The 14,381-nt window shown below is 43.2% G+C and overlaps 1 protein-coding gene across 1 annotated transcript; it reads left to right on the top strand.

Annotated features, from left to right (window-relative positions):
- The first annotated feature begins 2,056 nt into the window (after window positions 1–2,056).
- LOC139530462 (transcriptional repressor protein YY1-like) lies at window positions 2,057–8,855 on the top strand. The gene is made up of 5 exons (XM_071326913.1): window positions 2,057–2,665; window positions 3,675–3,837; window positions 4,261–4,321; window positions 5,525–5,683; window positions 6,674–8,855. The coding sequence occupies exons 1-5, from the start codon at window positions 2,164–2,166 to the stop codon at window positions 6,854–6,856; spliced, it is 1,068 nt and encodes a 355-aa protein (XP_071183014.1). The 5' UTR covers window positions 2,057–2,163; the 3' UTR covers window positions 6,857–8,855.
- The last annotated feature ends 5,526 nt before the right edge of the window (window positions 8,856–14,381 follow it).

Genomic DNA, 14,381 nt, shown 5'->3' with positions numbered 1-14,381 from the left:
ACAACTTATATATGATCCCCAATCAGAGACAACAATAGACAGCTGCCTCTGATTGGGAACCACACGCGGCCAAAAACAAAGAAATAGAAAACATAGACTTTCCCACCCGAGTCACACCCTGACCTAACCAAACATAGAGAATAATAAGGATCTCTAAGGTCAGGGCGTGACAGTACCCCCCCACCCCCAAAGGTGCGGACTCCGGCCGCAAACCTGAACCTATAGGGGAGGGTCCGGGTGGGCATCTACTCTCGGTGGAGGCTTCGGTGCAGGACGCAGACCCCGCTCCACTTGAGGCTCCCCCCACTTCGGTGGCTCCTCTGGTGCAGGGATTGTCGCCGGGACCTCCGGATCGTAGATCATCGTCGGGGGCTCCAGGGTAGGAACCCCCCCTGTAAGCTCCGGACTGGGGACCCTCGCTGGAGGCTCCGGACTGGGGACCGTCACTGCAGGCCCCGGACTGGGGACCGTCGCTGCAGGCTCCTTGCCATGGATCGTCACTACAGGCTCCGGGCCATGGATCATCACTGGAGGCTTTGTGCCCTGGATTTTCACTGCAGGCTCCGGGCCATGGATCATCACTGGAGGCTTCGTGCCATGGATTATTAGCGAACTTAATTAGCGAACTTAATTCATCAATTAAGTACAACGGAGGAGCGGAAATCCGCAGACACTCGGCACTCCGTGGAGTGAGTTTGACACGTGATTTAGAGGTTGAAACAGCAGGTCAGAGAGAGAGAGAGAGAGAGAGCAGCTGTTCTGGGACACGGTAGCACACCCATTGAATCAGGTCAGGGTTCCACAGCTGCAGAACTGTATCAGCATCACAACTGGGTAGACTGGGGACAGGGACAGTCAGGAGTCGTCAGGCGAGGTAGAGGCATGTTCCTAGGGCTCAGGTCCTCTGGGAGGGGAGACAAAGAGAGAAAGGGAGAGAGTGAAATTAGAGAGAGCATGCCTAAGATCACACAGTACACCAGATAAAACAGACTGACCGTAGCCTCCCGGCACGGGGCTGTGGGAGGACACTGTGCCCCATCCAAAGTTATTCTTGGAATGGACCAATTTGAAAATGTTATCTTCAAGGCATGATTAAATCCTGTTCTGTTACGAGTTGACACCTCCGGCAACAGCGTTGGTATTGTGTGGTTATTGTTTTTGTTTTTTTACAGGGGACTATAACGACCAACATCATCATTATATACTGAACAAAAATATAAATGCAACATGCAACAAATTCTCATCATGGTATTTTTCTGCAATGAAATTGCCATCAATAAAATGCAATTGTTTTCGTTGTCCGTAGCTTATGCCTGCCCATACCATAACCCCACCGCCACCATGTGGCATTCATGACATCAACAAACCGCTCGCCCACACGACATTGACATCAACAAACCACTCGCTCACACGAGACCATACACGTTGTCTGCGGTTGTGAGGCCGGTTGGACATACTGCCAAATTCTTTAAAACAACATTGGCGGCGGCTTATGGTCAAGAAATTAACATAAAATTCTCTGGCAACAGCTCTGTTGGACATTCCGGCAGTCAGCATGTCAATTGCACGCTCCCTCAAAACTTGAGACATCTATGGCATTGTATTGTGTGGCTAACTACACATTTTAGAGTGGCCTTTTATCGTCCCCAGCACAAGGTGCACTTGTGTAATGATCTTGCTGTTTAATAAGATTCTTGAAATGCCACACCTGTCAGGTGGATGTATTATCTTGGCAATGGAGAAAGGCTCATTAACAGGATGTAAACAAATTTGTGCACAACATTTTAAAGAAATAACCTTTTTGTGCATATGGAAAATTTCTGGAATCTTTTATTTCAGCTCATGAAACATGGGACCAACACTTTACATGTTGCGTATATTTTTCAGTGTAGTTAAAATACAGTAAATAGATCTTTGATAATTGATTTAAAAAATCTATTGTTCGTTTTTTCAATAAATGTATGTTTAAGTAACTATATTTGTTGTGATTTTAATTTAGTAAAATTATTTCAGGGGGACTTTTATTTTGAAAAGTAGCCGTATAATCACGTGACTTTAAAGTCGCTAGTTACACAATGCTGTGGAGACGGTAGTAGAACAGAGTTGAGTAGGTTGAAGGCAGTAAAAAACATAACAAGTGTGAGGAATTCAGGGGTTTCCAACATGGCATCATGCGATACCCTGTACATCGAAACGGACGGCTCAGAGATGCCAGCTGAGATAGTGGAACTCCATGAAATCGAAGTGGAGACCATAGAGACAACAGTTGTTGGAGAGGACGACGATGAACAGCCCATGATCGCTTTACAGCCCCTTGACTCAGATGATCCACACTCAATGCATCACCATCATCAGGAGGTAATATTAGTGCAAACAAGAGAAGAGGTGGTTGGTGAAGATGATTCGGACATGCACGGGGACGATGATTACGAGGACCAAATTCTTATACCTCTCCCAGTCCCTGCCGCTGAAGAGGAATATATCGAACAAACTCTAGTGACTGTCGCCGGGAAGAGTTCGGGGCGGATGAAGAAGGGGGGAAGCGTGAAGAGAAATAAAAAGAGTTACTTGGGTGGACCGGAGGCCAGTGGTAGAAAATGGGAACAGAAACAAGTCCAGATAAAGACTTTGGAAGGAGAGTTTTCGGTGACCATGTGGGCATCGGGTAAGTTTAACGTTAGAGCTCTGTTGAAAGTGTGTTCTTGCAAATTTGCCAGCTGTGTTGTTCTTGCTTTGTGTGCGCTGTAACTGGGCCTCTTACGGGCGTTGTTCTCTGGCTAATTTTAGCAGAATTCTTAACTGTTTTTCAAGTCCGAATTGCATGCCGTGTATTTGAAATGTTTTTGTTTTTATGGGAAGCCATGTTTTATGTGTTGATGGGCGCCGCCATGTTCCCCTGGAACAGTATGGCGGACCGAAAAAATGGCGTTGATTTGGCCGGGGAAAGATGGCGGCGGTTGGGAGCGAGCGCGCTGTTGCTGGCTCCAGGAGTAGGCCGCTGTGGCGCAGTTCAGCACAGGGGCCTCTGTTCGAAACTCGTGAAGAGCGGGGGAGGGTAGATGTCAGACTGGATGTGCTACAGCTAGCCACCGTGCTAACCGCCACAGTCGACAAGAATGGAATCTCAATTGTTTATATTTGTGGGGGTTTTTTTTTTTACTAAATTGTGCAAAGTCTGCCTTGTTGGCTTTTTGAGACCGACTGACCTGAGTGAGATGTCGTTCGATTATTTGACTTTCGTCAGACAGTTCGCTAGCTAGCAAACTTTAATCCTAGTAACAAACTAATATGTGTTTACAGACTTGAATCGGCAGCCAGTTAGCTAGCTACGTTGATTAGAGTTTTTCCAAATCCCGATGTTAGTCTGTCTGAATTGTTGCAAGTATAGCTATGTCTATTCACTAAGTCGTACCATTTAAAAACTAGGGCCATTCAAATGGAACTAAAATGTGCATGCACTTGCAGTTCAACTGTGCAGACCAAATACTGCTTTCAACTGTAAAATATGAGATTGTATATCATTTACACAATTATGCTCCCCAGTTTTTAGGCTATACATTTTCCAGGTGCTGGGAATAGTGATTGGTATTTTAATTGACCATTTGGGTCAGACATCAAATGCAAATCTCATCCCTGTGCACCTGTTTTAACTCTGCTCTTTTGCTCGGACTCAGATGACAAGAAGGAAATTGACCATGACACTATGGTGGAGGAGCATGTCATCGGGGAGAGTTCCCCTCCCGATTACTCCGAGTATATGACAGGGAAGAAGCTCCCGCCTGGGGGCATCCCAGGGATTGACCTGTCAGACCCTAAACAGCTGGCAGAGTTCGCCAGGTGAGCTAGTGACACAAGGACATGTTCATTAGGCACCTAACAGAGGGAAACTGGGAGGGACTTGAACATTTAGAAACACTTGTTTTCATTTTCTGTTGCAAAACAGTTCCTGTTTTTATTTACCTCTATTTAACTAGGCTAGTCAGTTAAGAACAAATTCTTATTTTCAATGAGGGGTTAACTGCCTTGTTCAGGGGCAGAACGACAGATTTTTACCTTGACAGATTTGTACCATGTCAGCTCGGGGATTCGATCTTGCAACCTTTTGGTTACTAGTCTTAACGCTCTAACCACTAGGCTACCTGCCGCATGATATAATAAATAAAACCATATGTAGGCTTATGTACTGTTACAACGTTCCCCTCTTGAACTCTCCTCAAGTGTAGTGAATACAAGTTCTTTGACCTATCATGTTTTTTGCAGGATGAAGCCACGGAAAATAAAGGAGGACGACTCTCCCAGGACGATAGCCTGCCCCCACAAAGTAAGCGTGCTCTACTAGTCTTAAGGACTAGATTCTATTAAATCCGAATTAGCCAAAATCTGCATAGCGGTTGTTTTGGTTAAAGTGAAACTGCGTTAGCGTTGTCAAATCCACAAGTGGTACCTTGCGTTACCTTATCGCAGACACTGCCATTGGATACAACAAAACCACACCCGACTTTATGTCTGACAAAATCCCTTGTAGCCACGTAAGTTTATTCCACTGCGCTACAAGTTCAAACATTCGAATGCGTGATGTTCTATTGTCTACAGCTCGATTAGACTGATAAGATATAGCCCCCCCCCACCATCCAAATTTACATGAAAACATGCATATAAGCCTATCATTATTTCTATCATTGATAGAGCCTAGATTTTCTAGTGCCGTTTTTGAACTTCTAACTTGGTAGGGATAATAGGAAGAGAGTGGCGTTTGACACGCGCAGACGCTCACTGATTTTGTCAGCTCATACCGCAGTTGCGCCGTCAAAATATTGCTATGCCAATGTCGGCCTAACTAGTATTGGAGAATGGTAACGCAGCCACTAGAGCAGTGTTTGGGTAAATAATGGTAGTCACCTAGCCGGTATGCTCTGTGATTGCTCTATAAAATCCGCATTGCGGACGGGGTCCAGAACTAATGCATCAGTTATTTGTATTTTTATGCAACTTTCTGAAACGCAGAGGAATGCCTTTGTGTGTGTGGTGCGCGCATGTGTACACGTTGTGTAGCCATTAGCGAGGATGCTAATGATAACTTTCGTCTGGTGGAGATGGAAAGGCGTTCCCAAAAAACCTTCTCAGTTAAATGTTAACTACAAAGTAGCCCATGGCTACCTGTCAGAATGATTATTTGATTATTTGTATCTGTCCAGTGGCCATTTTGTTTAACAAACTCTGCAATCACATGAGCGCTACAGCAACACTGCTCAACCAAACCGTCTCTTCCTGGTGAGCACTTGCGTTAAAGGGTAACAACACCCTAAAATAAGTTTCTTACATTTTTCCCAGACGCCAAGAATAGTCTCCTGATGTGGTTTAAACATTGTTGAGGACATAGATGCATTTTTTAGTATCTATTAAAAAAGTATGCTTTTGGGAAACCAGAAACCTGGAGAAAGGTTTTAAGTGCTCTGATGTGGACCTTTTGGTCTTGTCATTTCTGAAGTTACACAATAATTAATTGCTACCTTTGCCTCTGCAGGGGTGCACTAAAATGTTCAGGGATAACTCGGCGATGAGGAAGCATTTGCACACCCACGGACCGCGTGTTCACGTCTGCGCCGAATGTGGAAAGGCCTTTGTTGAAAGCTCTAAACTGAAGAGGCATCAACTTGTTCATACCGGAGAGAAGCCTTTCCAGGTATGTTTCCCCCAGCCCCTTCAAAATGGCTTCATATTGAGAGATCTACTTCTTGTCTAACAATTACAGTTTCACAGGGATGCCATCTCTACACTTTTCGGCGATATTTGCCGTTTTGATCTCAATAGGTAATCCACATGAATAGTGTAGAGCTGTAAAAATCGGGCGGCGGTGCTAGAAAAGAGAGGCATGAACAGATCTCCCTGGAAGAATCTCAATTGCATACTCCTCGTGTCCTCTCTCAAAACTCATTGGATGAGAAAGCCAGAGGATGCGAGGAGTATGCAATTGAGTCTCACCCTGTGTGATCATGCACCCCACGCAACTGGGACATTTGGAATGCAACTGCAGGTAAGCAGGCTGTGTTTGAAATAGTGCTGTGACTATAGTTGCAGTTTTGAAAGCACAAATTATTACACACAAAGTTATTACGTTAGCAAGCTGACCTTAGCGAGCTAGCTGACGTTAGCATCTTAAGTTGGCAAGCTAACATTACCGTATCTTTTCTTTTTGCATGTAAGAACAAGCAGGCCAGTCTGACTAATTTGCTGTCTCACTGCCATAGAGGAAAAATGGAGCACAGTGACAGTCATGCTTGCGCCTTTACATCACTGAAAACCGTCAGTTTCTAGCCCAAACCACTCAAAAGTTATGCCCCATATTACCGGAGCTACCTTCTCCGCTTTCTACTGCAATACTGCTCTGTGTCGTGATCCTTGTCCCGGTGTCACAATGTTAGTAAAATGTTGGTATTCTGAAAACCCCATTCTAGCAGTTTACACTTTTTTTCTTGTTTTCCGTGCGCATTTTTATTGTCTTTTTTGGGCCCTCACCAGTATGCATCCCTGTGTACGGTATACATTTAGTTTGATTTGCAACAGTTCCAACTTAACTTATACATGGCATGTATAGCCATACACCCATAGGTGCCCAGATTGTCAACCAGCATTGTAGCCTCATAATAAAATCTACTCTCTCCTTCTCTTTAAGTGCACGTTTGAGGGCTGCGGAAAGCGGTTCTCTTTGGACTTTAACTTACGCACGCACGTGCGGATTCACACTGGAGACCGACCCTACGTCTGTCCGTTCGACGGCTGCAACAAGAAGTTTGCCCAATCTACCAACCTCAAGTCTCACATCCTCACACATGCTAAAGCTAAAAACAATCAGTGACTGTGAATCAACCAACCACTGTGAGGATACGCCCCCCCCCCCATATCTTCCCCTCGGCGGCAGCACCTTGTGCCACCTAGGAGCTAGAAAATGTACAGAGAAGAAAACAACAAACTCTAAAGATGATGCTTAACACCTACCCTGTCACCTTGGCACGATCTCGAAAGAAAAGCATAATGTTTCTTCTTGTGAAGATAGGAAGTTCTTGGACCTGCAACCGAAAAGACAAGTTATTTATACTGCAGTGCCCAAAGAGAAAGAATTTACATTTTAAAGTTATGTTCTCCATCAGCATAGCAAAATAATTGCTTTTAAATTTTGTATCCTTTTTTAAGTGTGCATATTGTACACTTTCTCTGGCTTAGTGGTATTATGCATGTTTGTTTTCCCTGAGAATTGAAATCTATGATAGCTCTTCTTGGAGGAGAATTTGCAGTTTATTCTACTTCCCTGCTTTCCCCCCCCAGTAAAATGTTTATTTGGGTGGGTAGGGGTGTTCTTTACAGATTTTCATTTTGTATAATTGTAACGTACAGATATATTGGAATCATGTAAATAATAGCAATGTGATTTAAGTAGTGTTTTTTTCCCCCTGCACTGCCAGAGAGCAAAAACATGTCATATCCATCAAATCCTTTCTGTTTAGTTGAACACACAATACAACCAGAACTGGTGATCAGTTGCGTTATTGAATTCTTTTTTACAGGCACAATTAACTTTAGCTAATATTGACCTCCCCAATAAGCGGCCAATAACCTGTCCATAAGCAAGCAATTATTAGTTTGTATCAGACAATTCCTACATTAGATTGTTTTTTTGTTTTTTTTTACCAGGTAAGACCCATTGAGGTTAAACTTCTTTTGCGAGGGTGACCTGGCAAGAAGGCAAATAAGGAAATAGCAGCGTGTACATGAAATATTACAGAAAAATTCTAAATACAAACAAGACAGTGTCAAAGCTGGATACAATTAAAGATTAGAAACAACTGAAGCTATTGCAAACAGTGTCGATCAGTCTTAAAAACAGGCAAGGACACGAAGTCCCCTAACTTTATCTTTAGGAGCATGTTCTAGGCTGAAGGGGCATTATGGGAGAAAAATCCCCATCTCAGTTCTAGCCTTAGGAACAGACAAGGACAGCAGTGACTGTGAACGAAGACTTTGAGTGACTGATCTGGTCAGTAAGGAACAGAGCTACAAAGGGAGTTGCCCTATCAATGTTTGTACGCAACTGTACCAGTGGTTTAGAGAGAGGTCCATTGCACCATAGCAAACAGGTCACAGTGATGGGTGAGTGATCTAGCATTTGTAATGAATCTTAAAACACCATGATACACTGTGTCTAGAGTTTAAGGTACTTGCTGAGGCCTGCATATAGACTATCCCCATAATCCGGCACTGATAAAGTGCTTTGAACAAGATCCTTGCCTAACATTGAAAAGCAATATTTGTTCCTAAAATAGACAGCCAATTTCAGTTTCTCGATCAAGTTGTGTGCTGTTTAAAATTCAGCTTTTCATCTAACCACTTCCCAAGATACTTATAGGTGACCCTATCAATTTGCTGGCCTTTTATAGTTAAAATCTGCACGTGACTCCATCTGTTTACTTTCAGGGAAGAGAATCATAAGTTTCAATTCGAAAAGCTACCTTTGAATAACATCAAAAGCCAACTAAGTCCTGAAAAGCCTCAATGTTAGATGCGCTAGAATAAATAATTGTGTAACTAGCATACAGATGGAGATTTACATAGTCAACTTTCTTCCCTATATCATTTATATACAGTGTAAAAAGGATCCGACCTAAAATTGAGCCTTGGGGAACTCCTTTTGTAAGCCTTCAATACTCAGATTTCATCCTGTGCTACACACTGTTCTGTCAGGAAGGTAGTTTTGGAACCAATCCATCAGCGCTTTTAAACCAACATTGTTTTGTCTATACAACAGCAAGGCATAGTCAAGTGTCGAAGGCCTTCGATAAGTCAATAAAATGTGAAACACAGTGATTTTTCTTGTCATGAGTATCTAGAATATCACCTACAACCTTACCTACTGCAGTAATTGTACAATGCTTGGCTCTGAAACCCAACTGGAATTGAGATAACTGAGTTATTATGAACAAAGTAAGATCACCAGGTTTTCCATATCTTTTGCCAGTGCCAGCAGTTTAGATGTGGGATCTATTTATTTTATTTCACTTTTATTTAACCAGGTAGGCCAGTTGAGAACAAGTTCTCATTTACAACTGTGACCTGGCCAAGATAAAGCAAAGCAGGGCTACAAAAATAACACAGTTACACATAAACAAATAGTCAATAACACAAAAGAAAAATAGAAAAATCTATGTACAGTGTGTGCAAATGTAGAAGAGTAGGGAGGTAGGCAATAAATAGGCCCTAGAGGCGAAAAATAATTACAATTTAGCATTAATACTGGAGTAATAGATGTGCAGATGATGTGCAAGAGGGTAAGTAATAATATGGGGATGAGGTAGTCTGGTGTGCTATTTACAGATTGGCTGTGTACAGGTACAGTGATCGGTAAGCTGCTCAGACAGCTGATGCTTAAAGTTAGTGAGGGAGATATGACTCCAGCTTCAGAGATTTCTGCAATTCGTTCCAGTCATTGGCAGCAGAGAACTGGAAGGAAAGGCGGCCAGAGGAAGTGTTGGCTTTGGGGATGACCAGTGCAATACACCTGCTGGAGCATGTGCTATGGGTGGGTGTTGCTATGGTGACCAGTGAGCTGAGATAAGGTGGGGCTTTACCTAGCAAAGACTTATAGATGACCTGGAGCCAGTGGGTTTGGCGACGAATATGAAGTGAGGGCCAGCCAACAAGAGCATACAGGTCGTGGTGGTGGGTAGTATATGGGGCTTTGGTGATAAAACGGATGGCGCTGTGATAGACTACATCCAGTTTGCTAAGTAGAGTGTTGGGGGCTATTTTGTAAATGACATCGCAGAAGTCAAGGATTTGTATGATAGTCAGTTTTACGAGGGTATGTTTGGCGGCATTGTTGCGAAATAGGAAGCCGATTCTAGATTTAATTTTGGATTGGAGATGCTTAATGTGAGTCTGGAAGGAGAGTTTACAGTCTAACCAGACACCTAGGTATTGCCAGAGGTCCGGACAACAGGCCCTCCGATTTGACACACTGAACTCTATCTGAGAAGTAGTTGGTGAACCAGGTGAGGCAGTCATTTGATAAGCCAAGGCTATTGAATCTGCCGATAAGAATGCAGTGATTGACAGTGTCGAAAGCCTTGGCCAGGTCGATGAAGACGGCTGCACAGTACTGTCTTTTATCGATGGTGGTTATGATATCGTTTAGGACCTTGAGCATGGCTGAGGTGCACCCATGACCAGCTCGGAAACCAGTTTGCATAGTGGAGAGGGTACGGTGGGATTCAAAATGGTCGGTGATCTGTTTAACTTGGCTTTCGAAGATTTTAGAGAGGCAGGGCAGGATGGATATAGGTCTATAACAGTTTGGGTCTAGAGTGTCTTCCCGTTTGAAGAGGGGGATGACCGCGGCAGCTTTCCAATCTTTGGGGATCTCAGACGATACGAAAGAGAGGTTGAATAGGCTATTAATAGGAGTTGCAACAATTTTTGCAGGTTGGGCAAGTTGCTGCAGGGGGTGTTGAGATGTTGGCAGTCAGGTGGAAAGCATGGCCAGCTGTGGGAAAATGCTTATTGAAATTATCGATTATCGTAGATTTATTGGTGGTGACAGTGTTTCCTGTCCTCAGTGCAGTGGGCAGCTGGGAGGAGGTGCGCTTATTCTCCATGGACTTTACAGTGTCCAAAAACTTTTTGGAATTAGTGCTACAGGAAGCAAATTTCTGTTTGAAAAAGCTAGCCTTAGCTTTCCTAACTGACTGAGTTAATTGGTTCCTGGCTTCCCTGAAAAGTTGCATATCGTGGGGGCTATTCGATGCTAATGCAGAACGCCACAGGATGTTTCTGTGCTAGCTAGTCAAGTCTGGGGTGAATCGAGGGCTATGTTCTTAGTTCTACATTTTTTAATGGGGCATGCTTATTTAAGATGGAAAGGAAAGCACTTTTGAAGAGCAACCAGTCATCCTCTTGTTCGGAACAGAGAATAAAAGGAGCAGGTTTCTGGGTGCGGAAGAATAGATTCAAAGCATAATATACAGACAAGGGTATGGTAGGATGTGAATACAGTGGAGGTAAGCCTAGGCATTGAGGCACCCTTATGTAAAGTTGTGACTTTTAAATAAAGTCTGGAAATATTTAATATGAAAGTGAGAGGGGCAGCAATGATATCCACACCAATTTTTAGAAAATAAAGGTTTAATTCATCCTGGCCAGCTGCTTTCTTAATATCAATAGATGTGAGTGCCTTTTACAACTTCTGAAAGCTCAATCTCGGTAAAATGGATTTAATGGTTTTCCATAATTTCGTCGGGTTATTGAGGTTTGCCATGGTAGATTTGTAATAGAAGCTAGATTTGCATTTCCGTGATAACAAGGTGCACTAATTTCTCAGTGCCCTGAATAACTGCCATTCAGCCTGGGAATTATCCTTTCTGGCTTTGGCCCATTGTGTATTTTGTTTATGGATCAAGTCAGATAATTCTCCTGTAAACCAGGCTAACATATTATCTTGAATGAAGTGTCTGATCAGCAAATTGAGTACCAATTAAATCTGATTCCCTCCCTCTCGCAAAAATTTGAGGCCGACAACTGATTAAATATTTTTAAACATATCTTTGGGTTAATGTAAAAATACCTATCACATTTAGTAATGACAGAATGCATTTGAAACTTCACACGCGTTATAACTTGTTCGACTTAATACATTTCTTTATCGATAGTCGGCTGGAAAAGGTGCTTGTGCATTCATAAGCAGGCGGCAGGTAGCCTAGCAGTTAAGAGCGTTAGGCCAGTAACCAAAAGGTTGTTGGTTCAATTGCTGAGCCGGCAAGGTTGAAAAACCTGCAGTTCTGCCCATGAGCAACGCAGTTAACCCCCGCCAACAACTGCTCCATGGGCGCCGATGACATCGATTAAAGCCTCGATCACATCAACTGTGATTGCATTTTACTACACCAGAAGTACATTCATTTCCAATAGAACGCTGCATTTTCCTTGCAGCATTACGTTGCAGATGCAGTACGTTCTGTGGTGCATACGTTGGATTTAACAAACTATGCGTGGACGGTTTGACAGAAATGTTAGCAGAAGGTGAATGTTGGACTTTTGTTACACACAAATCCAGATGATGCTGTGTACTATTTTGCGTAAGACACTGTCGGTATGTTCAAGGCATAAGGCAGCCCCCGCACCTCTCTGATTCCACCCCATACAATCATATGATCGACAACTATCATCAGAAATCAAGCGATATGAATCAGACAGTGGGGCGCCGCCTGACCCACTTCATTCAAAATCAATGTTTCGTTTTGTGGAGTAGATGTACTGTGTTGACAATGACACAATAACGCGAGATCACGTTATAAAATGTTCATTAATAAATAAGTGCATTGCATTTGTAGCTCCTAAATTAATATAAATATTTAAAACGTAGTTTTAAACTTCACCTCTGAACGAGCTCCGGCAACTCGTGACCCAGCTGGTTAGCTTAACTGACATTGCTAGCCCGTGGTCTCGTTGCTAGACCGCGGGAGCGTTCCAGGTTGCAGGTCGACACGGGTGCGTTCATTGCTAGGCTGTGGTTGCGTTGCTAGCCCACGGGTTGGTTCAAATTGCTGAGCCGGCAAGGGGGAAAAACCTACACGGGTGCGTTCCAGATGGTCTTCATTGCTTCATAATTTCTAGGTGTATTACGACGGACAGTTAACATAACAGATTCGAATTATTGGTTCAGATTATTTATTGGCCTCGTTTTTATTTTTTCACAAATCCCAAATCCGAAAACCATATATCCTGAGGCTGCGTTTATTGTAGCTGGGGATTTTAACAAAGGTAATTTGAGAACAAGACCTCCTAAATTCTACCAGCATTGACTGTTGTACCCGCTCTAGCAGAAACAGTGGACCACTGCTACTCTTACTTCCGCGATGCATACAAGGTCCTTCCCCGCCATCCCTTCGGCAAATCCGACCACGACTCCATCTTGCTTGTGCCGTCCTATAGGCAGAAACTCAAACAGGATGTACCCGTGACAAGTCTTACCAATCGGAATCCACGCTTCAAGATTGTTTCGATCACGTGGACTGGAAAATGTTCCGGGAAGCATCAGACAATAACATCTAACCGTAGATAGAAGGCGACATTCGCGCAAAACTGAAAGAGCGAACCACCTCATTCAACCATGGAAAGAGGTTGGGGGAATATGGCCGATTATAAACAGTGTAGTTATTCCCTCCGCAAGGCAATCAAACAAGCGAAATGTTGGTATAGGAACAAAATGTCACAATTCAACGGCCCAGACACGAGATGTATGTGGCAGGGTCTACAGGCAATTATGGACTACAAAAAGAAAACCAGCCACATCACGGACACCAATGTCTTGCTTCCAGACAAGCTAAACACCTTCTTTGCCCGCTTTGAGGATAATACAGTGCCACCGACGCGGCCCGCTACGAAGGACTGCAGGCTCTCCTTCTCCGTGGCTGAAGTGAGTAAGACATTTAAATATGTTAACCCTTGCAAGGCTGCTGTCCCAGACGGCAGCTCATCCATATATTTATATGTACATATTCTTATTCCATCCCTTTACATTTGTGTGTGTATAAGGTAGTTGTTGTGAATTTGTTAGATTACTTGTTAGATATTACTGCACTGTCGGAACTAGCAGCACAAGCATTTCGCTACACTCGCATTAACATCTGCTAACCATGTGTATGTGACCAATAAAATATGATTTGATTTGAAGATCATCAAGGACATCAACCACCCGAGACATGGCCTGGTTACCCCACTATCATCCAGAAGGGCGAGGTCAGTACAGGTGCATCAAAGCTGGGACCGAGAGACTGGAAAACAGCTTCTATCGCAAGGCCATCAGACTGTTAAATAGCCATCACTAGCCAGTACCCTGCCCTGAACTTAGTCACTTTCACTAGTCGGCTACCACCCGGTTCCTCATCCCTGCACCTTAGAGGCTGCTGCCCTAGGGTTTAAGTATCAGTGCTTGTGTCTGAATTACAGCTGTATTGACCCTTTGGGAAGAATTGAACTTAATTCAGCTTCTCTATGTATGTGGACATGGAACACTGGTCACTTTAATAATGGCTACATTTTGTTTTACTCATTTCATATGTATATACTGTATTCTAGTCAATGCCACTCTGACATTGCTCATCCTAATATTTATATGTTTCTTAATTCCAACACACAAATCTAAAAGTAAAAGAATGGAATTAAGAAACATATAAATATTAGGATGAGCAATGTCAGAGTGGCATTGACTAGAATACAGCTAGTAACACAAACTTTTCGCTACACTCGCAATAACATCTGCTAAATATGTGTATGCAACCAATACAATTTTATTTGAATATATCATAGAATCATGTAGACGTTAAATGTATCTT

This window comes from Salvelinus alpinus, chromosome 9, assembly GCF_045679555.1.
Source record: "Salvelinus alpinus chromosome 9, SLU_Salpinus.1, whole genome shotgun sequence".
Taxonomy (NCBI): domain Eukaryota; kingdom Metazoa; phylum Chordata; class Actinopteri; order Salmoniformes; family Salmonidae; genus Salvelinus; species Salvelinus alpinus.
This window is presented reverse-complemented; position numbering and strand designations above follow the sequence as displayed.

Excerpts from the sequence above, each read along its gene's own strand:
- LOC139530462 (XM_071326913.1), top strand. The coding sequence starts at position 2,164 with ATGGCATCATGCGATACCCTGTACATCGAAACGGACGGCTCAGAGATG. Across the intron at positions 3,838-4,260 it reads CAGCTGGCAGAGTTCGCCAG|GATGAAGCCACGGAAAATAA; the intron begins GTGAGCTAGTGA and ends TGTTTTTTGCAG. Across the intron at positions 4,322-5,524 it reads CGATAGCCTGCCCCCACAAA|GGGTGCACTAAAATGTTCAG; the intron begins GTAAGCGTGCTC and ends TTGCCTCTGCAG.